We start from the raw sequence: 23,888 nt of genomic DNA on the forward strand, positions 1-23,888 counted from the left end.
GCACTGTGTGTCCATGGATATTCCGGAATATACTGTAGGTACAGCTGGGAAATCTCAGAGATATCCCCTGTCCAGAATTCAGCTATTAGGTTATAAAAATATTTTCACATTTCCTGCAGATGGCTAGATTCTTTTCTTCACTAGTAATTTTAATTCAGAATTCATTATGGACAGCTGCTGGCTCTAATAGAACCTAATTGCTCTTTTACTAGACTCAGCTGCAAGCAGTCAGATTTCCTTTTCCTTTATAGAGTATATTATATATAAACATGGGCGGGGAGAAAAATAACCAATTAACTAAATACATATGGATAAAATGACTCACTAAGAACACTGATCAAATAATGTATCAAACTGCAGCTTAGGTCAAAGGAAATTACAGGCCTTGTAAGACATGATAATATATGTATGGAAATAATTATCAGCACCAACATATTTGTAATTTGAGATAACACATGGAAAAGACATTGCTTCAGTTCAAAGCATCTTATACAAATTACGCCATTTTAATAAGGGGAAGGTTTGAGCATAAGGTCAGCAGTCTCCACAACAGTCGCTCAATGGAAACCATATATCATCTGAAACCAAGTCATAAACTCTATACTTCCATGGGACAACTTAGTGGAAAAGCAGGAAAGCTGATGTATTTTGGTAATGTTTTTTGATGTTTTATAAGAAATATATAAAAATGCTAAGGAATAGCTACTGTTACTGAGGCTACAGAAAAAAAGTGCAGCATAAAAGGGAGTGCTGCTGAGAAAGGCAGTAGAAATTACTAGGGATGTGAAGGGTCCCCTGCCTTTGCTTTTCAAACAAAAAATGTAGGATGTTAGAATAGTTTGTCTCAGTCAAAGGATAAACATTAGGGAAAGATGACAGATATATATAAACAAGAAACAGCATGGAAGTATGTCTCTTTTTCTCCAATTACCCAACAATAACAATGCAGCATTTAGTGAAATGAAAAGAGATACTTTTAAAGTAGAAATAAATAGATATATTTTAAGACAACATGTCAAACTACTTGTGAGAGGATAATATTAAGAGGAGAAGAAAAAGACAAAGATCAGAAGTTTTGGTTTTGTTCTTTAAAATGTGTATACAATCATTATTGGTAGGTAATTAATGAAACATGAGAGAAAGAACAGAAATCCTCCTGAAACAGGCCTAAATCAAGCACCGGCTGCTTGCTGCTAGGAGGAAACCTTATTGAAATATTGTTCATTATTGTAGTTTTTATATTTTCCTCTGAAAGCTCTGTCATTCACTGTGATCAGGGACAGGATACTGGCCTAGAGGGATCTCTGATCCAGTTAACTAGTAGCATTCACTTTGGTCCTTCACAGATTTAGAAAATTCTAACTTTTACCAGAAACAAAATCTTGCTTTATGCTGTCATAGCAGCTCTTTCATGGCCTCAAAAATACAATCCAGCCCTGAATCACAGCACTGATAATATAATAGCTCAGCCATAGGCTAAGTGCTAAGAAAGGTTAACTTTATAACATAGGGCTGATTTCATCAGAAGGACTACAAAAAGTTATTTTTCATTTGACCTGCATGAAGAAATACTGTTCTTACTAYTTATTTTTGTGCTTTTTAATTTCTGTAATGATTTCATTACACTCATTAAATGTTCATGCTTTTAAACAACTGGAGCACCTACTGCGTACAGGAAAGATACAATTTAGTTTTCATATATGGCCAATTCTCTTGGGCAGATCTGACTTTTAACTTAAATTGAAACTTGAAAATAAATGGATCAGACTCAGTTTGCTGGTGTTTCTTTTCTCAGGAAGGACTTTTGGATCATGCCTAAGAAACAGTATCTTACTCACATATTTGTATATGTCAAGGTATCCAAATTAAGGTCTATTTTTTGGTGTTATTGTTTTTTGGTTTGTTTTTTTAAGAAAAAAAAAAGATCAGAAAGGATCAGTTGGAGGCATGCCTGAAATTTGTGARTATATGAACCAAGAACTCATGATGGAAAGACAGCTTCAGTTCCTTAAACAGAAACTAGACTCCTACAGTAACAAACCTGGGGAGTTCACCTAAGCAAGCCTAGGGAGGCATTAGACAAGATCTAAAGAGAAACTTRAGTTCCTTCGAAGTATTCTGCACTGGTTAGCATCATGACTTTATCAGAGTAACCCAGACTGTCAAGACAAATGGAATGAAATGAAAGGTATGGACATGGACTGACAGCTTGGTATTAAGGGGAAAATAACTTATGTTACAATTATATTCACTAAGAATTAAACGGAGACATTTACCTGCCTATCTAATATACTTCTCTAAGAGGGCAGTCAACAAAGAACTTTTCTGTGTGTAAACTGAGATTGGGAGAAAAACAGGAAAACGAAAAAAGRAAATACAAAAAAAAGTCTAAAATACCATGTGACTTACAGCTAAAAGCTGGAGGAGAATACAGATACAGTGTATTAGAATAAGGATCTCACCTAGTGCTGTCTAACATGCTGTAGTATCCCAATGGCTGCTAAAACAAGAAGTCAGGAGGAAGGATAAGAAGTTTAGAATATCTGGGATATTAAAACACTTGTGATATAAACGTGTCTTTTCCTCTTCAGAGCTTTAAGGTATCCAGGGGAGTGAGGTAAGATCCTGACTTGTCTTTTTACCATTTTTCAATCTTCTTTAAGAGATGTATGAATATGCATGGAGTGCGTAAATATTTCCCCAACCATGAAAAGACATAGGCACTGGTCAGAAACCTGCTTTTCACCAGAATTGTAAATTGAGCACTTGGCTGCAAGTAACAGTAGTGAGGTTAAAAAGACAGAGAGGTGAAGTGAAAGAACCTGTGAATCTCATGTTGGGAGTGATCCTAACCTTGAACAAAATTGGGTAGTATACAAGAGCATATTACACTTTGCTAACCTTTGAAAATTAAACTGCTTTAATTGGTTCAGTTAAAACATTAAAGCAGGGAGTTATTTAAAAAAGAAGTCCTTGTATTTTTTCCAAACAATCCAGGTATTTCTTTTTGTGATACCAGCATTATCAGTAAACACCAAAACCCAAAACTTCACAAAGTGTCTTAAGGATATGTCCTATGATGCTGATACTAGAAAGAGGTATTGAAACATGTGGGATTGTACTTACATGTTAAGCTTTTATGTAGTGTTACTGAAGCAACTACTAAAGTTTCTGTGATGTTTGGAAAAAAAAAAAAAAAAAAAAACAGTGGTATGAAACTGCAAATGCCCTCCAGTGCTATTTTATTGTGATCTGATTAGCACCTGTTTGCCTACACTAATCCAACTTCAAACAAAACCCCGTGCTTTCTCCACTATCATTAGACCACACATTACTGCCTCGCCAATGCAGACTCCTAGGGTATAAGCCTGCCTTTTTTTTTTCTTTTTAGTTAAAGAAAATCTTTTTTTTTTTTTCTAGAGCTGCTCTGCAAATTAAGGCAAGTCATGCGGAGACGGCAGCTGTGCTGTGGTATTACTGAACTGCAGCATGGAGGGACGAAAAAGATATGGGCTTAAAACACAACAATCTGTAACTGAAAAAGCATCTGCCTGCTCCAAGTATTTCTAGCACCAGTGAAAGAAGTTTCACAAGAGTTACTCCTAATGAGCCACATCGAAACTTGAGCACACATGACAAAAGGTATATACAAACAGGATGGAACTGCTAGATTTCTTTTGCCCTATTAGTTCTTGCTGGCTCCAGCCTTAACTTAGAGTTAGCTGCCGCCTTCTACTATTTTCACTGACCAAATTTCACGCTGAAATAATGATACTGCTGGTTTTGACAGAATGCAGCTCAAATAAGGATCACAGAATACTGCAGTTTATTAATAACATATGACTAATTTAATTTTTGACTGACCTGGACTTTGCCTAATTATCTTTCCTCCCTGTGCATGAAGATTAAAGAGTATAGATTTTTCCTTGAAAGAAGAGCACTATGGCATTATGCATTTATATTACTATTACAGACTTTTTTCATGCAGGTAGTCTTACCAGCATAACTAAATATGAAATCTGAATTTAGATAAGGCCCTGACGTTATTTGGGAGCTTCTAGCCAATCTTTTCAGCAATGACCTATGTATTCTCCTTTTAAAAAAATGCAGTTTTAATTATCTTTCAATTATCTTTTCATCTCAAGATCTAGTAATTTTTTGGCATAAGCAAAATCTTTGACTGCTACATGTGACTTTCAAAAATGTTTTTGACACCTACATTAGGTTCAATTTCAACATTATACAGGCAGCCAAACTGTTAATTATCAAAATGTAGATATGTGAATGACATGTGAAGATCTCTTTTTCATGGACAATATTCACAAATAATTAATGAGGCTATCATATATGCTAATCACATATTTTTTGTATCTGCTTTTGTTCTGGTTACACAAAACTTCCTATCAAGAGTTGCACTTTGATTTGCTAGACTTCCATTTATCAACTCGTATCTTGTTTAAGTCAGGTAATTTTGCATGGTGATTGTTATTTTGTATTCATGGATAAATTCATCTTTTAAGACTTTTTACTGGACAGGATACTATAAAAAATGCATTCAAATGTCTTCCTCTGTCATCTGTCTTCACCTCAGTTTTTAAAACTGCAGTAATATGGACACACAATAATTATGTAAAATATCATGTAAATTACTCAGATATAAAACTAGTATTTCCTAGGAAGAGGATATTAAACTAGCTTATCTGCCTTTGATTCAGGCAGATCTTGGCTCACACTCTTGAACTATATTTTCAACTACAGAATGTATAGGTATATCTTCAAAAAATCAAAAGAACTGAAAAAATCTATTACTCTCTTAAAATACAGAAACTGAAGGACAACTGTAGTCAACAGAAGAACAGGGTAAGGCAAAGTTCACCGCCCCCCCCCCCCCAAAAAAAAAAAAAAAATCACTGACAAAATCCACTTTTAAAAACAGAATAAATACTGTTTTACTCTCTAAGGGTCAAAACATAGCCTAATAGACGCAGATATGTGGGTCTATTATTTATTCCTTATTCAGGCAGGCTGCTTTTACTGGGTTTGACCTAAATCAGAAGTGAAAAGAAGCTCAGCTGTTCAGCAGTAAGAAAGTCTGAGTTAAATTCATAGACATTTTATAGAAAAATAAGTCTTCTCTGTTTTCAGTTGTCCAATAGCTTTTATTTTCATTTCTTCTGCACTAAAATCTCTGCAGGAAAATTCTTTCACAACTTCTTCCTAGCTACTATTTCTTTTTACTAAATGTATCTTAAAAGACAAAAAAATGTGTATTTATACTTCTACAATATGTCTTTATTATGATTTCCTGAGCTGTAGCAGTTTGTTAGGTTCTGAACAGGACAAATATCTCCTGTTCACCTGTGTATCTCACATTCCTAATGTCTAGTAAACTTGGATTATTCTTTTTGTTGYTATCAGTGGGACAGTGGGAAAAGCACTTCCTGGCATAGACAAAGGAGATGTCAAGATGACAAGATTTGGCTTTGTGCTGTATTGACTTTCTCTGATGGTGGAAGTTCCAAATCTTTTTARTATTTGAATGATGATAAACTGTATTAAAAAGACAAAGGTGGAATCCTGAAAACAAAATGGGAAACTTTGATAAATAATACCTTGGAAGAAGAAAAAAAAATAAAATAAAGAAGCAAGAAAATAAAGGTGGAATTGCAAAGACATTGTTGGAACTATGGCACCTGGTTCAGCAAAAGAGCGAAAAAAAAGCAGTGCAATGTGTGTGAAGATCTGTAGGACTGAGCTGTAAAACTGAGGGACAGAAACAGAACCTAATGGCACGTAAGGGTGACAGAGCATTGGATGAGGGTGATAGCAGTGGAACAGGCTGCCCAGGGAGGCTGTGGAGTCTCCTACTCTGGAGGTCTTCAAAACTCGCCTGGATACTGCCCTGTGCCCCGTGCTCTGAGTGTGCCTGCTGGCACAGGAATGTTGGACTAGATGATCTCCAGAGGTCCCTTCCAACTTTGAATATTCTGTGATTCTGTGATGCACTACAGACACAGGAACGATAAAATTGGATAATGGAGACAAGAGAGGCCAAGGAAAGAGTGAAATAGAGAAATTTACAAAGTGAGACATGGAGAAGAAGAGAAATAAAATTCTGAAAGTAGATTCTAGGGGAAAAAAAAAAAGAAAAAAAGATAATATGTAATACTTGCTTATTGTTTAAATTTAAGCACAAGATGAAAATTTTGCTCAGCTTGAACTGAAAAGTTTGAGCACTTCCTGTACTGAAAACGATTGTTTTTCATGTATCTGAATGAAAGAGTATCTATTAGCCTAGAAAAAAAAAAAAGAATTATGGCGATGCTCTGTCAATGCCCCTCTTCTATCTTTTATTCTTTTAACCAATTTAGCAATGTCAGATCCCAAAAGATAGAAGTACACATCACAAAATGCAATGTTCCTATAATATGCCTGAAAAACTAAAGCTGAAAGGATACACCCTCTTTAACACTATCACTGAAAGAAAAGCTTTAGGCAACGATTCCTGTTGGTCTGTTATCTAGACAGTCAGCAGCACATTAATACTGGCAAATTAACAAGTACATTCATAAACTTTGGACTCATTGCAACACTGGCTGCTACATGTCCTACCACAGCAAATTTTTTAAGGAATACAGAATTATGATGCAAATTTGCAAGTAAACTGGCTTTATTATTTTTCTCCTCATAGACAAATTGCTGAGAATGGGATTTAAAAGGTTGGCCACGATACTGGAATATGCAGAAGTCTCCTTTTAATGGATGAATTGTATAAAATGTCTAAATTCTTTATGTCTCAAAAAGTCACACATAAGGCAATGAGATTTAAAAAATCTATAGAACATAGATAAGAAAAAAACACGAAAAGGGAAAAGAAATCTCTTAAGAAACATTGAATCACTAACTAATCCTAATTACTATTTTCACTGAAACTGCGTGCAGAAACAATGACAAAGAGAAAGAATGACCTTGCAAAGCATCTATACCACCGAGCGACAATTAGTTTTGTATTTTATTTAATCTTTTCCAGTGACTTCCCGTGTGCCTCTTAACAAATAATTTAATTTGTCTATTTTCGTTTTGAGAGAATTAAGGATATTATACCAACTTATCAGTCTTTCCAGAATGGTCTGTGAATTCACTTTTCTGATTAATTTTGCTTTTGATTTCAGGCACATCTTTGTTGCCGAGCACCTTTGGAGCTATGCTCTCTATGCTTCAAGCTGACTAAATTATAGCATTATATACTGCCAGTATTAAAAGACAATGAAAAATTTCTAAGAACCCATAACTAGAGGTTCAAGAAGATCCAGCTCCATATAGCAAACTGTAGAACTGCACCTATTTTATTATTTATAATTATTGCATTTTCCTAACTCTGTTACTTCAATATGCATTAAATGTCTATCTGCTCTGTTTTCTAATCTCTTTTGAACAGTCTGTGCCTTTCAGCATKTAACTCCTGCTTATTTTATCTTCCCATTGATTTACCTGTCTTATTTAAAATAGTGTCCTTTTATCACTTTAGAAATGTTTACATAACTGGCTCCTTCAGCTGGCCAAAACTGAGGAGGGAAATTCCTCACAATTGCAATCCTCACAGTTCTTATTCTGCAAATAGTGGCTAACAAAAACAAGACTGTTTTTCAAATATGCATAGCAGATCTAGCATCAGTGAACACAGAAAAGCCTTTGGACTTATTGAATAAATATCCCAAAATGAATTCCCCCCCAAAATAGTAGTCCTAGCCCATTGAAGGGGGCAGCACAGAAAGCTTCGCAAGCTTTGCAACACAGTTCTGCAAGGAAGGGAGGCATTCCACTCATTTTTCTTGCCAGAATAGGCAAATACACCCTGGTGCTGGTATTATTAGCGGTGTTTTAAGGTTCTCTTTCCCACAGGTTTACTCCAGGACTTTCCAAAAACTCTCATCTTTTCCTCATTACTTTCTCATTCTCAGAAGCTTAATAATTAAAGGAACTGCAGTTGTCCTCTGCAGGATTTATCACTTCTTTGGATGCCCAGGGAGGTTAGCTGGATGCAGCATGAAGCACACGTTTCTCTGGAATGGAGCTCAGGCTGTTCCCTGGGTAACTCCTTCACGGTTCCGCCTCCTCACAGTCCTAAACTTAGGGTTTAACCTTGGATATGGATTGATGTTTCTACTTACATTTTTACCTGCTAGGAAAAGTTCCCACTTATCTTTCTTACATTTCATGCTTTTTTCCTTTAATGCACATTATAAAATATTTCAAAGACATTTTATCACTCAAAACACACTTTATTCCACGTGCAAGCTCTTAAAACAACAGATCACTTTTTCAGGTAGGCTGATAGCCATAGATAATTGCATATGCTCCCTGCAGGCCAGTGTCATCCCCTCTCCTTGCAGACCTTTAGCAACCATCTTTCTTTCTGATTTACTCAAGTCAAAGAAGTCTCTTCAATGGCACAATTGCTTTGAAACCTCATTATAGCAGTAACTCTGAAGGAAGACCATTTATGTTAGATAATCTCAATGTAAAACAGTTTTAGATGCTTTGAAAGAAACTCTGGGCCTACCTGCAATGTACAACCATGGGTCCAGCATCAGGTGGGTTACAGGTTTTGACTCGCCTCAGGAAAGCTAAGAATGGTGTAGGGTGTTCGGGAACACCATGGTCAGGCCAGGCAGTGAACTGGAATTGCCTCACTTCCCTTTTCTCACTTGAGCCATTCTATGAAATCAAAAAACTTCATGAAAAAAGGGCATTTTTTGGTTTACTGTAAACAGTTTTGAATAACTAAACAGCCAGGAAAGAAYGCTTAAATCACATCAGAACCACAGAGAAACTCAGTGCGCAGGTCTGACTATTGGGGAAATATCTGTCATATCTTAAATTTATGGCTCAGACAACATAGGGACTTTAGATATACTGCACAGTAATGCCTGTGTGGTGCCTCAGCTAATTTTTCATTTTCAAAAATACATTCTGATAGCAGAAGAACTATTTAATTCTTCATCACTGTGAGCAGGATCAAGATTTAAGTAAATCCCTAACAGACCTGATATCATAAAAACAGGCTTGTGTTGAAAGTAAAAAGAGAAAGAGAGAGAAAAAAGGAGGAAAAAAAAAAGGAAAAAGAGAAGAAAGATGAAGAAAGCAAGCAAGAAACAGGGTTGAGAGTAAAGAGGGAGAAAATGACATACCTTGTAAAGTGCAAATGTACGAACGCAGTATGTCGCCAATTCAACAGTGTCTAAGAGAGTCACTTGGATTAGCCCGTAAGTTTCTGTGCCTCTGCTTGGCCAATACTGATCACACTTCACCTGCAGAGGGGAAAAAAAAAAGAGGTAATTAAAAGGTAATTATTTCATATATTAATGCTATCATTTGGTACATACTGAAATGAATATATCTGCAGGCTTTTAAAGTATGTGGAACAATTCACCAATTATTATACAGTAGATATTTGTATATAGTATAGTATCGGTACAAGTTAGCAGACAGAAAATGCCCATAAGTATCTACAGCTAAAGAAAATTGAATTTATAATGGGTAAATGTCTGATCCAAGTCTGTGTAACTCCTCTTTTATATTCCAGAATTTAATAACAACACTAATCCAGTAATGCCTGATACATGAGTTTTTGAATATTTGTCATATTTCATCTATTTTGAACATTTCACATTAGCCTCAGTATGTATAAGCTGGTCTTTTGATACTAATGGGAACCACACTTACTATGTATAGAAGTATGTTTCAGTGAAATATTGAATTTATTTAGTGCAAAATAATTATAACAAATAAACAAATAAACAAATAAACAAATAAAATAGCATCAAAAAGTATCAAGTATATTGTGAGAAAATACAATTTCCTTCTTAGTTCAGTGTTCCATATAAGGAAACTCCATTTACAGAAATTTTAAAAACATGGTTTGGTAGAGTTCATCAAATTTTAAAAGACACAGCACATTTATTTCAGAGACATCTCCATTTCAAAACTCTGCTGTTCAGAATATTAACATGCTGAAGTAATTCTGTAGAAGCTGATGCATAATAGAACCATATGTTTATCATCTTTTCTGGAGTTTGATAATTTGTTTCAGTTAAAAACACTATTTAAGATGTAAACTACTATGGAAAAGGAATGCTGATCCTCTAAGTCAATCATATTTCAGTGAAAGGTATGTGAAACTGAGACAGGCAGTTTCAGATGGCTGTTGAGGATATAAATTATATATTCAAAACAGAAAAAGCTCTGATCATCGAAGCAGGTTATCTGTAGATTTAAAAAATGTGAAGCATGATTTACAGGAAATGATTGCTTAAGTAACAAGAAGCAAAGTAACAAGGTATTTGGTGGCATTTGTTTTGTTCCATAATCTTTAAAATGTAATTAATGGTATATATTATCATATTAATAGAAATTAGATAATTCCTGATGACAATTTCTGAAATACCGAAAGAATAAATATTTGTGGTAATTCTTGAATCATCAGTGGTTAATTTGTTAGGTTCTCAAAGCTGAAAGAAACCACTGTGCACTTCCACAAAAGAGACAAAATGGTACATGTTCAACTGAGTTTATTATAGCTGTATTAAATCTACTTTCACATCATCAATATAAACACAGTATAACTTGGTTAGCTGTATTTTTGTCAAACAAAATGTGGCTTAGTCATATTTCTTGTAGGATGATATCTTATATTTCCTCATGGAAAATTTTGATACATAAAAGCTGTTGTTTGTAATTTTAGCAACTTAGCATCTTAGTTTTTCTATAAATCTCTCACTAAGCCTGTTTGGGTCTGAACAACTTTAAAAAAATAAAATTTAAATAACACTTAATACTACTCTTAATTAAATGAATATAAGAAATGAACATCTTGATCTGTTTTTGCATATCAGAAAACATATATCTCCTCTTTGCCCTTCAGATAGCTTTCATTTACAAATCATACACCTGTAGAAGCAGTGACARCTTCCAGAAAGCCTTAGAAATCATCCAGCTTTCTCACTGAAAATACTTGATGAAAACAGCTTCCAAGTATGAGAGAAATTTATGTTTAACATTAAAAAAATGAAACGTAGAAGTTAACATCTTTACAAGTATTTGTTTATTTTTTCTCATTCTTTCAGAGGTTTACTTGTCATCCTTTAATCATATAACCAATAGGCAATTTTGCTAGTTGTTTATTATCCACATTCGGGTATTTTCTAACATATTTCCATCTGTAAGGCTACTTGTAGAAATGCTGCTGGAGATGTACAAGAGAGATTCAGGAAGCACAGTAATATAATGTTAAACTGATACTCAAATTTAGAAGCCTGTAGAAAACCGTTCCTTTGTGAAATGGGAGAAAACTAATGTGCATGCTTTTTTCTACTAGCTATATAGTTTATTTTTTTCTTAATCAAAATTTCAACCATTTTACAGATATTCCAAAATATTTTCTGTGAGGATTGATTGATGCAGAGACTTTCTGCTGGAAGGTGACATTAACTGTTTCCATAAAAATACGACTTCTACTCTAGAGCATTCATTATTTGTAATTGGAAAATGACGAAAATAAGTAGTGATATTTTTAGACAGAAAAACAAATGATTTTGGACTTATTAGGATTTGACCTTCTAGGCAAGAGCACATGAACTATAAGTTGATAGAAATGAATCTTTTATTCCTTTTGGCTCTTGATTTTTTCTCRGAACAAGAGGTCTTCTTTAAAGATGTGCCCTTACCTGCCTCCTACACTTTTGCACTCTATAATCATAAGCCTTACATTCCCAATACTCCTAACAATTTAAAGTTCAATTTATCTTTGTGAGAGATCAGAAGGAGGTTTTTCATTAGACTTCACCACCAGAATATTGAATAAAAAGCTCACTTGCTGATATGCAGCACTCAGGTTTTCAGAGGATTCATATTTTTTTTTCAGATTAAATAAATTCAAAATCTCTCCTGTTATCCAAAATTTAATAATAATTTTTGAAAATGTTTTCCTCTGTGTTTTTTTTTTTGTTGTTGTTGTTGTTGTTTGTTTGTTTGTTTTAGCTCTTTGGTCTGTGCCTAGCTCTCCTGTAGAAAGGCAATTTCTCACTCATGTATGTTACTGGGAAAATCGACAATTTTAATTTAAGGCATGAGATGATGACGAAGTACTTCCTTCCAGAAACACAAACTACAGAGTTTCTTTATTTACAGATTTAGTTCATAATTGGTGGATTCTATGGTCATCAGTCTTTTATCCATCAATTCCCACTCCCAAGTTCTGCTCTTTTTCTCTACAGACTATATGCACATTTATTCCATGAAAGCTTTGCCGCCCCCCTAACATTCATAAAGAAAATAGCTTTCACCAATAATTCTGTAATGTTTGMATGCCTCTCAATGAAGATGGCAAGATGAATGAAACAAATATTTCAGGAGGAAGGTACTCACTGTTGATTTCCATGTGCTCTTTTTAAAGACAAACTCAATTACAAGTAATGACAAGCCTACCATTTAATTCTGCTTTTGCTATCTCAGGATGATAGGTTGCATATTGCCAAAAACACTATTTCTGAGATGAGATAAGCTCTCAAAGGACTAGTGAATGTATTATGAAATCTCCTAAGGACTTTAGTAACAGCTGTAACTAGAACACATAAATAATGATAGACATATTCTTTTAGCCTGAGTACCCTCTGCCCGTTGAACACAAACACATTTTATTTTGCTACAGCTCTTCCACACAGATCATCCAAATCCTTCTTTTCATTGAATTATGAGCATTCACTGTAAGAAAAGCTGTAAGAAAATGTAAATGCTTTCTTCTTCATTAAAAATGAGAAGCCTGCGACAATTTCAGACTTGAGGAGTTTAAATATCTAGAGTTCCTAAAAGTATTCATGGGTATTCACACTTCAACAAGTCACAGACACTACAGAGGATGCTGCCTTGCATCAACAGAGCTGAAAGAAGCATATTTCCATATGAACATAAGCACACAAAAAAACCCTGACATTCAAGGGTAAAGAAATAATTTTCTAGTATAAAGATCTATCATTCAGGCTGAAAAACTCCTTCAGCTTATTCTTAACATGTGAGCCAGCTGTTCCAGCCCATCTGAGATTATAAGGACAGAATGCAGTTCAGGAAAGAAACAGAAAATGGATAAAAGGCATATTTATGTGATATATCCATTGCTGTGAGAGCTGCATACAAATTATGCTAAATCTAGAATAAAAAATAACAACATTATATAACAAACTTCTTGCTTTCATATTAATATTCTTTAACAGAAGAGAATTCCCCAAGAGATTTTCAGATCATCTTGCTTCAGAAAGAAAGTATTTCTGAAATGATACTGAATTATGCTAATAAATGTACTACAGTATCTTAGGTATATATAAGTATAGATTGATACACAGAAAAATATAAAGCAATATTCTCTGTTGTTCAKGGAAACTTTACCTGAACCCTAAAAGGACCAAGTTGGTGCCTTGCACCATTCAGGAGATGTACTGTCTCCAAGCAGTTGCCAATCTGAAGTCATTTTCCTTTTCACAACAATGCCATGCCCTCTAAAGATTCCATTATTTTGAGTCTCAAGATCATAGAAGCTGCTTTTAGTTTGCTTTTAGACATGGGAATGCAATACAACAATTTTAATTGTTGAAAACAATTATGTGCTGAAACACATATTTGAGGATGCATTGGAGTACAAATATCACAAACAGAGTAAAGGTCAAAGTTCATTTAAAGTGTGTATTCTGAGTTTAAAAATGTGGTAAGAAATAGGCACTTCAGTAGTGTGATAAAATTCTATTAGATATAACATAAATGAATTTTAAACTAATCAACTTAAAATAAACTTTAGTCCTCTAGTAAGTCTTCAAATCAAGCCTCATCACATTCTTTTTGAAATTTCTGAGATATGGTTATTAGGCTAACAGTTAATATGAAAAGATAATTGATAATTAAAACGATAACCCCCAAACTGTTTCCATTCCAATCCTTAAGCCTGAGTGTTGCACGGTTATTAAAACAAAAGGAAAATGATATTAAAAGGAAACTTAGGCATGCAATAAAAGGCATTTTCTATCTTAACTTTCATTATCATCATTATCTATGCAAGCCAGGAATACTTCAAAATGGTAACACCAGCCTAAGTGAGACATGCCCTTTTGGAACTCTTACTAACAGCAGGAAAGGCAGGACACAGAATCACAGAATGTTCAAGGTTGGAAGGAACCTCTAGAGATCATCTAGTCCAACCCCCTGCTCCAGMAGGGACACCCAGAGCACGGGGCACAGGGTGGCATCCAGGCGGGTTGGGAAGATCTCCAGAGAAGGAGACTCCACAGCCTCCCTGGGCAGCCTGTGCCAGGGCTCGGTCACCCTCACAGTGAAGAAGTTCTTCCTCACAAGGAGATGGAACTGCCTGTGTACACCCATTACCCCCTGTCCTGACCAGCAATGAGAAGAGTTTGTCCTCTTCCTCCCTACATTCTCCCTTCAGGTACTTAAGGACCTTCATGAATCACTACAATATAGAGATTTTGAAGAACGAATCTGTCAAACAATTAAGTACAAGAAGACTTTCCGGACAGGTAAACCCACCAGTTTGAAACATAAATAAAACTCTTTGAAGCCAAATGTATATCATGCAGTTGATATTGACTGGTGAGACCACCTAGAAAAAAACAGTCTTTTATCAAGATTTGGCTTGAAACTCTCTTGAAAATGATGGAAAAGATTCTCCATCAGAGACTCTTCCACCAAGAATATCTCCTTCACAGACACCCTTCTGAAAAACTTAAGTTTTTCTGAGGTATTATCTGAGGCATCTTACCACAAATAAAAAAAGGTTGAGTCTTTTAAAAAAATCTTCCACATTAGTCAATTTGGGACTATTTTACTGAAAAGTTCTGTTAGTTTACTTTCTACTTTGAGATTCCTGAAGAATTATTCTTAGTCATATAGTGCAGTACTAAAAGGAATGAGAATTAATCATTATGATTAGAAAACAAATATGAAGAATTTCTGGTCTTGAAAGGAAAGCTGACAATTACCATAGTCTTTAAGTGGCATAGTTTCTCTTTTCCAGAAGAAAAGAATAATTATATGAGGTATATCTTTTGCTGTATATTTTACTTCAAAATTTAGAAAAAAAAAAAAAAAACCTACACAAACAAACGAAAAAGACACAAATTTGACTGCACCACTTGTTACCTGGATGCCTTAGGAGAATCCTATTTTTTACAAAACTGTCAGTTTATTCTCACAGCAAAGATATACCATATAATTTACAGGTACACAAGCATAAGGCAAAAACTAGATGAAGCCTTGAAAAGAATCTGTGGCAAAACCAGGTAATGCTCTATTATTTCTAGCAAGACACTACTCTAAACAGTTCTTGAAAGTTTACAGTGGGAGAAATAGCTCCATTTATAACTTTTTATTTAGGAAATTTTCTCAATAATTCAACATAAATCACTTCTGCAGTGATTTCYTTCTCTTAGATCCCCCTAGACAGAAGAAATAGTTGAGTGCTGTGATTTTCAGCAGCCTTTCACATGCTGGAAGATTTGGAAGACCATTACATTTTTGTCTACTCTCCTAAATACAAAGCAAATCTAATTCTTTCTGACTTTCTCTACACCTGATTTACCTGATTTCTTTACCCTCTGATCATTATTGTTCTCTTCTAGCAACATCTTTTCAGGGGCATTTATTCTGGATGGTCTCAAACTCCAAAGGCATGTAAGCAAAGCTGATTTTAACCTGGAATAGTCAGATATGGCATGCCAAAACATGWATAGTATTCAGACATGTATAGTGGTGTTCTTGCATTTATCTTCACATAAAATTACCCCTGCTAATAACATTGCATTTGCATAGTATTTTTTTGTTGTTTTTGCTTTTGGGTCAACATAACAGTCTGAGTTTTAGTTGACGCCTCTTGGCAAACAAAAGACCTGAAAAAGAGGCTCCACTCTACTGTGAATGTGTACTGTGTCCATACAGATTTAGGATGACATTCTTGAAGTGGCATTATATGAACTAGACACTTCGGACTGACTGCACTGAAAATTGAGCACATTCCTGCCCCACGACTTAGAGAATTCTTCCATGACGAAAAGCCATATGGGCGAGTTTTAAAATTGTGACAAGGTAGCTTGTGACACCACCAACTCCAGCACTTATAACAATGTAGTAGTTCCTGGATTATAGCCAGTGAATTCTGTTACAGTGGGAAAAAAAAAAGGCAGTAAAAAACCTACACATTTTTATTTTAGTTTTGGTAAATCTGGATAAAACATGGACTAAAAGCGCTCAGTTTTTTTATACATATATTATTTGACCACACATGGACTGCCCAGATTTTTTTATATATATTATTTGATCAGCTCTCTCATTCATTCTCATTCTGGTTCATATCTTAACATCCCTAGAATATTACAAAGTTGAAATAAAGTTCATATAGTATGTTATGGATACATAAATTGATGGTTTAACATTAAAAACTTGGAAATAATAATGATAAAACTACTTAACTCTTCTAAAAAGCAGAATTTGCAGGAAAGAATGCAATCTCCAATAAAGGCCTTATGTCTGCTAGGAGAGCTGCTGGCTTATTTCTTATCAGATAGAAGTATAGCTTTTTTTTTTTTTTAGTTACTGCTGTAAGTAGATGTAGTTTTCATTTATTTTCTTAAATTTATATAGAGATATCACAACTTTTCCAAAAATATGTTTACTGTCCAATACAGTATACAGTATTGTCCAATACAATATATCGGGTCACCTTTTTTCATTAATCATTTAAATTTGGCCTAAATTGCAGGAGAATTGYGGGGGAATATAGGGAAAGGTACACTTGGGAGTGTTGTTATAACATCTGATCTGGTTAACGAATCAGCAAGTGCACATATTGATGACTTCTGTATTCTGAACTGAACATGACTTATTGTCATCTCTCCTGCCTGGCTTGGGACAGRTGAGATTCAAGTGATGAAATTTCAAACAGAAACAATAAAGTTTGAAAGGTTAAAAGCTTCTCTTTTACTTAAACTTCATTATAGGCAATCAAATGAGAAACAAATAAATTGTAACATCTCTATTTGATGTCTCAGCTGTAAACTGTACGTTCTCAAAGCTGAAGTCAGTCAGACATCTAACACATATTAATGAACCCTCTCTACTTTTGCAGATGCAATTAAAATCCTCATCTTTATCTATGCAGCCTAGGTTAAAAAGGCTGATACCAAGCTGAAGGACTAAACAACAAAAAAAAAGCTAGCTAAACAGAAACAATGACATGAAGATGGAAAGTAGATGAAGTCCCAGAGAGAAACGATTTTGCCTTGCAGCAGGAATAACGATTAGGCTGCCAAGACACAAAAGCAGTCAAAAAGGAATCAAAGGAAAAAGAAAAAACAAAATTACTAAAGATCTTCATCTCTATTAGAACAGACTTTGTATTTCTTGTTTGAAATTTACTTGGTCTCCTTCTGTAAGAATATGCTATATAATTATGATGGCTTAAGAAAAAATAATGGTATCTTGCCATCATATTCCATTCCGTATGGGTATTCCCCCTATTGCTTAACATCAATACTATTAATTACACTATCTGGAGCTACTGTATTAGCAGGAGAAAAGATAACCTGCATATCTTTCAGGGTTGGAGACTCCATTTATATTAGATTTGAGCTGGATTATGTACTGGATTCATGGCCTCTTATACACTAAATTTGAGTGCACAAAAYTCAGTTCATCTGTGAACAAAGAATGAGCTAAATTATGCACAAAGAAATACACAAACATAAGCACTGAGTACACAGACACTCCATTGACTAGATTTTCTAGTTTCTCATTAACTGAAGGCCTGTACTGTTACTGCATGCTAATTGCTTGTAGAGGGGATTACTATTCTGATCAGTGCTTTTTAGGGCACAGTCAGCAAAGTTATTTTGAAACTTCACTAAGYAATTAGTGAAGAGAATGGATAGAACTGCATTTAGTTACATCAAAACATCTTTCTTGACTGTTTCTAGGCTGTTTGTGGCCTGCAGTATTACGATGAACTCTCAAGTATTTAAAGTAGTACACCTTCTGCAATGGACTGCTTATTAAGATCAGATTTTGGCTTAGCACTGAAGCAATTTAGCAGCAACTTTATTATATAAAGAGTAATTAGTGAAGAAATGGGCAGGATTTCATTTGCTTAATTCAAAACAACTTTCAGYGCCTTCACGAACCAAGACCTGCAGTGTCAAGATAAAATGAAGCATTCTGATAAAATTACCTTCTGCAATGTATTATTAATTGCTAACAGGTACGCACAGGCAGTGGTACTAATGTAGGCTGAATTTATATGCAGACAGTGATTCTATAATTAGAGTTCTATACAACGCTTGAATCACAAAAAATAACTCTGTTTTTAAGTGGTGAAATGGTAAAAGGATAAATAAAATTATATCCTAGTAAGCCTCCAGAAAGGAATCACTGCTGCCATGACATTCCATAAGCTGTGTAATCATTACAGCTAAACAAATCCAAGCACATGAACAAAAATATCTATGTCAACATAACTCAGGATGGGGCTTTGTGGTTCCCAACTTAGGCAAGCACTTAGAACTGAATTCGTTTTGAAGTCATTCAAGAGTTGCTGAAGTATCAACTCTTACTCCTTCATCTCCATCAAATACTTTCTATCGATTTAAAAGCTTTCTTGGATGAAAAATCCCCCATCCCCCTCACAGATCYTTTTCTCCTCCATTTCTTGCAAAACATTTCTTGATCCTCACTCTTCAAGGTGTTTTTGGACACATTCTGCTCAAGGACTTAGATGCCTTTTGGTTGACATAGGGCCATGTTCCATAGCCCTGCCTTCCCTCGTTGCTCTGCACCCATCTCCCATGCTACTGGGACAGTATTTCCAGAGCCTCAGTGGCAGAGCTTTTTCTGCACTGTTCTCACACATTTAATTTTCTGAAAATTATACATTATATTATATACATCCTTCAAATAGGATGACACCTCATACCCTTGATAGCTATTGGTAYTACAAAAGAATCAGCAGTTTCTATCACCCCCTAATATTTCTAATTAGTTGAAACAGCACACACACACACAAAAGAAAAAAAAATTATGGATCAAGAGATTTCAAGTGTCTCATGCAGAATATATGTAAGTGCTGCGCTGTAAGCAGTATGACTGGATAGCTGCTCAGGTGAAACTAACATTTGCTGTAATCATAATTTTCATTGTATGGGCACTTCTAACAAGTGGCAATTTTATTTAAAAATAAACAGTTTTGCATATATACATGTAYGCTGGAGAGAAACAAGCCTCTCTTAAACAAACACAGATGTCATGTGAGTGATTGCTCGGGCATGGTGTCATTAACACTGTTTTGTCCTATAGAGTGATTTGCTCTTCTTACCCTGGACCTTTCCTCCAGCTTGGTCATCATGACAACCGTGGCGCCCCGCTGCTCCCACATCATTCTCCAGAAGTCTCCAAAGGTTTCGGGCAGTGCCCCTTGTGTGGCAATATATGCATTCTGCTTTCTGTAGCCATCAATGTAGTTGGCGTTGATGTAGTCGCTGCCGGGGATGCCTGCAAAGAGAAAGGATTGAGTAACTGGCCAATGTTTCCAAGCTGCCCTGCTGTGGAGGTGAGCACTGCACTCTCTGGATCACTTAATCAATGGGTTCTATCTACAGTTAATCAACAAGTAATATTAAAATAATACTTAATTAAAAAGGATGCTGTTACCTAGAAGAGCAGCGGTCTTTCTACATGAGAAAAACTGAGAAATTTGTCCTGGAATCATATTAATTTTTTTTTTTTTTTTAAAGACATAGTGAGAGGCACTTTGTTGACTACAACAACGTAACATGTCCATTTCCTTTTCTGAAGGCAGTGGTCAGTAAGYTTAACACTTGGAGAAGCAAACAGACTGTGACACTGCGTTACCATTTCCTTTCCTTCAGCTAATCTCATCAACTGTGGCTGCATTTCTAACAAATTAAAATTAAAACCAAACAAATAAGAGAATTATCTTTTAAATTTTCTTAAATGAGAACTTTATTAACAGGGTGACCTTCTTGTCAGATGCCTTGACTCATCCATGTTTAACTCTTCTCTTTAGCTCATTGCTTTGCTTTTAAATACAGGAAAAAGGGTTAAAGTTGCCCCACTATTATTATTACTAAATGCCCTTTTCCCATAAATAGATTACTGCCCTCTTTCACCAGAAGCATTATTTTGACATAACACACTGTGGAAATCAGGTTTAAGAAACAGCCATATGCGTGACAAGGCACATGCATGAAATAAGCGTCTCTTTAACTCTGAATAAAAATTAAATTCCTGCACAAAAACGAGTCAGAATCTGAGATATGCATAGACATGCTGGACACAATACACCATCTGTCATGTCTGAGCAGGACAAATTGGTTACAGTGAAGACTGTGTTATTATTTTGAACTAATAAGGTGACTGTGCTCACAGGAAGCAGTACATACTGACAGAGGTCTCAGTCCCATCTCCACTCGACTAAGTGGTTCAGGTTCCAGCTTTAAGTCGCGCTATGTACATACTTGAAGATATATATATTTTGACATACTGACTTTATTTCTATTTTTCACTTGTTTATATTATTTTATTTTTATAGTTCCATTAACCCTACTAAATGTCTGTGCTAATGGGATGGGGAAACAGTGTTTCCCATACTACCGCAGTGTTGAACTCAGAAGCGTTTCCTAAAAGATTAAGCTAAAAATTATAAAAATCTGCATCATAATGAAAAGAATCAAAAGGCATTTTTAAGTAATTAACAAAAAATTTATCTGAGTAGAAATTAATGGTTTATGTTTTCACAGTCAATCTGGTAGGCCCACATCTATAACCTCAGAAGATGGTGAAGGTTGCACAAGCTGTCTCAGAAGAGTTGGGTGATACTCAGATAGTCTATAGCTTTCGGTAGAGCTGTGACTATTTCACTCTAAGAAGAYTTGAGAAAAAAACAACAAAGCTGAATTTCTTTGGGTGTGAACCACAATATAATATTAAATATGTTTAAGAGATATTTTCAAGCTTTGTGTCAAGAACAAAAATCCTCCAAGTCTACTCTGACCTGTTAGGTCCCAGGTGGGGGACTCAGTGTGGCACATTCCCGTCTGGTTGGAAAACCAGTGGTATATATCTGAAAAGTCTTCTAAAACAACAAAGGAAGTTGGATGCACAGAAGAAATATGCCCTTAATATTGGAAATATTTTCCAATTTCCGTCCTTAATATTTCCAATATTTTCCATCTTGGAAATAATTTGAAGAGGTTTTCTCCTTATTCTGGCTCAGATTAGTGTGTCATTCCAGTAATCACTTAGCAATGAAGAAGGAAGCTGTGACTGACAGCAGTTAAGAACCAAAATACTCTTGAAAAGGTTCAGCTTACAGGGTACTGTAGCTGTAACATAGCTAAAAAATACGTCCTTATGCCCAAGGAAGCCTGATAGATTTTATCATTTTAAATATGCATAATATATTTAAATACAAATAGCACCTTGATATGACTTTCGATATGAGAAAAAGAAAAATCTGACCAAATATTTCACGGAAGAAAGGAGCTTGTAACTTTTGGTGCCCCAAAGAGGCTATAAATGGCAGTCCCTAAGCAAGATGCATGGCTGGACATGGGAAAGCTGGACAACTATGCTTGAAAGGCCCTTCTGGCCAGTGGAAAGGGAAAGAAGCCTTTTTAAAACAATCTCTGAATTGCCAAAAAGCATGATTTCCTCCCATAAAAGAGAGAAGTCAGAGTTCAAAAGCCTCACGCTTTTAGACTCCAAACTTTTTTCATGACACTTCTCATTGTGGAAATTAGAATTAATGACTTAGAAAATACAACTGCTAGGCACAATGCCATATTTTCTTCCCTTATCAAGATAATAAAACATTTTTGCAAGAAACAGATGAGAAAGAAAAATGAAGCCAACATGAGAAATTTACACCAACTGGGTATTATTACCAAAGGAACTGAGAAAGCTGGAAAGAAATGTTTTCTGCATAAATTAGAATTATATTATGATGTCTGGTATCATACTTTGAAGCATATGTTATAAATAAAAGCCTGAGGAAAAAAAATGAAAAAGAAAAACAACACTTTGTAAAGTGGTTAAATGATCTTCTGGGAAAGCTGTCCTCTGGAGCTGATAGCGCACAACTCAATGTGAAGATTAGGCATGAGAAGCAATGCAAACAGTGCAGTAAAGAATGTTCTTTACAAATCTTAGCAGTCTATGCTATCAGTACTTGATGTAAATATTTTTTATTTAAATCAGATGTTTAAAATTGTAAATATTTTTAATGTTTATTAACTTGTATTAACTTCATTAATAAATCATATTAAAATACATAAGCTCAACATTAAAGTATTATAATTAATTGAAACATAATTAAAAAAGCGAATTCCCAGCTTACATCTTTCTTCATCATAGATTCAAGTAAAAGAAAATGAGGGGTAGCAAGTAAAAAATTTGCAAAGGGAGTTTCTTCAAATGTAAGTTGAAGTGGAAATTTCTATTCTACTCCATTTTCTTTTTAACAAGAAAAAATATAATCTTGCATATTCTTGAGCCATAAAAATGCCTTTACAAAGTAACTAGACTTCATGAGATATTAAAAAGATTTAGTTACGACATGGACAGGGAAATCCATTTGCCACAGGTGTGCATTAGCCACTGCAGATCCAGGAAGATCCATATTGTTCAACATTTCTTACAGGAAGAAAATTTTGTTCAAGGATTTGTTTTAAAAGAGAGTTTCACAGAAGGCCGCGTTCTACACAATTATATCCCTATTGGTCTAGAGGATTCACAGCACTCAGCTCCTTTTCTCTCTCTTGCACAATATCTGTAAGGTATCGCGTTTGTTCTCCATCCAGTTTGTTAGAAACATCCATGATGTTTCAGTATCATCTCTCTCTCTCTCCTTTTTTTTTTTTTTTTTTAAATGGAATTCCTCCATCACCCTTTGATACCTCACCACTGTTTAATATTAATATTCCTTTCCTTTTTTTATATATATATGCTATATATATATTCTATAAAATAATTTTCTTACCCTCACTTTCCATATCACACTGTGTCACACCAGCATCAGCTATGTCCCCACAACACATGTACTCAAATCCCCTCCAGGTAAGTCACTTTTACATAGCAGGTCACTGTGTCCAAGTATGTGAAGTAAAGTATCATTACTGAACATTTTTAGTGAAACCAAAGTGAAACGATTATTAAAGGTAAATACATTTAAATAATAAAGTGTTACTTTGTGTACTGGCTTTCCTGACTACAACCTCATTCTGAGCTGAGAAAGCCAAACAGCCTTCTGTCAAGCCTAATGGTGCAAAAACATTYGGATGACAACTAGTTTGACTGTGGTAGAAAGAAATCCTGCAAGCCTTTGTTAGCTGCCATAGCTTGGAGGCATTAGACCCACAAGCACAGCAGCAGTTGCCATTATTACTTAAATTTGGGCCTAATAGTCAAGAGAGGTCAGTTGTTCTGTAAAAACATGGGTCAAGAAAGGGACAAAGCAACCAAATTCTGCCTTCAGAAATATTGATATTAAGCTTGACTAGCTCTATTGGCAACAGAGGAGTTTACTCCAGATTTAGGATGGCATAACTGAAGGGTAAATTCAGAGTAATCCACTTGGTATCACTTGATTTTTATAAGTCTCATCAATAGCAGAGAAACAGGTTCTGCATAAAAATTCATCTGAAGACTGAGCCACAAGACTGTAATTCTAACTATTTTCTAGTAGCCTTTTAAACCATGATGATGAATGACCAGAGCTTACAATCTCCTTATTCTGCCAGAAAGAAATTGAGCACAATGGGGCC

At 35.1% G+C, this 23,888-nt stretch overlaps 1 protein-coding gene across 1 annotated transcript in view; it reads right to left on the reverse strand.

The window, feature by feature from the left end:
- PTPRD (protein tyrosine phosphatase, receptor type D) overlaps window positions 1-23,888 on the reverse strand; it is a 132,940-nt gene that overhangs the window by 24,814 nt on the left and 84,238 nt on the right. Inside the window, exons 22-24 of the mRNA XM_026052735.1 lie at window positions 19,421-19,596; window positions 9,192-9,311; window positions 8,564-8,718 (exon numbers count right to left, since the gene is read on the reverse strand). Of these exons, the coding sequence (XP_025908520.1) occupies window positions 8,564-8,718; window positions 9,192-9,311; window positions 19,421-19,596 (451 nt within the window). The remainder of the gene's footprint in view (window positions 1-8,563; window positions 8,719-9,191; window positions 9,312-19,420; window positions 19,597-23,888) is intronic.

Source organism: Nothoprocta perdicaria, unplaced genomic scaffold, assembly GCF_003342845.1.
Source record: "Nothoprocta perdicaria isolate Ctin4 unplaced genomic scaffold, notPer1 scaffold_90, whole genome shotgun sequence".
Classification (NCBI taxonomy): Eukaryota; Metazoa; Chordata; class Aves; order Tinamiformes; family Tinamidae; genus Nothoprocta; species Nothoprocta perdicaria.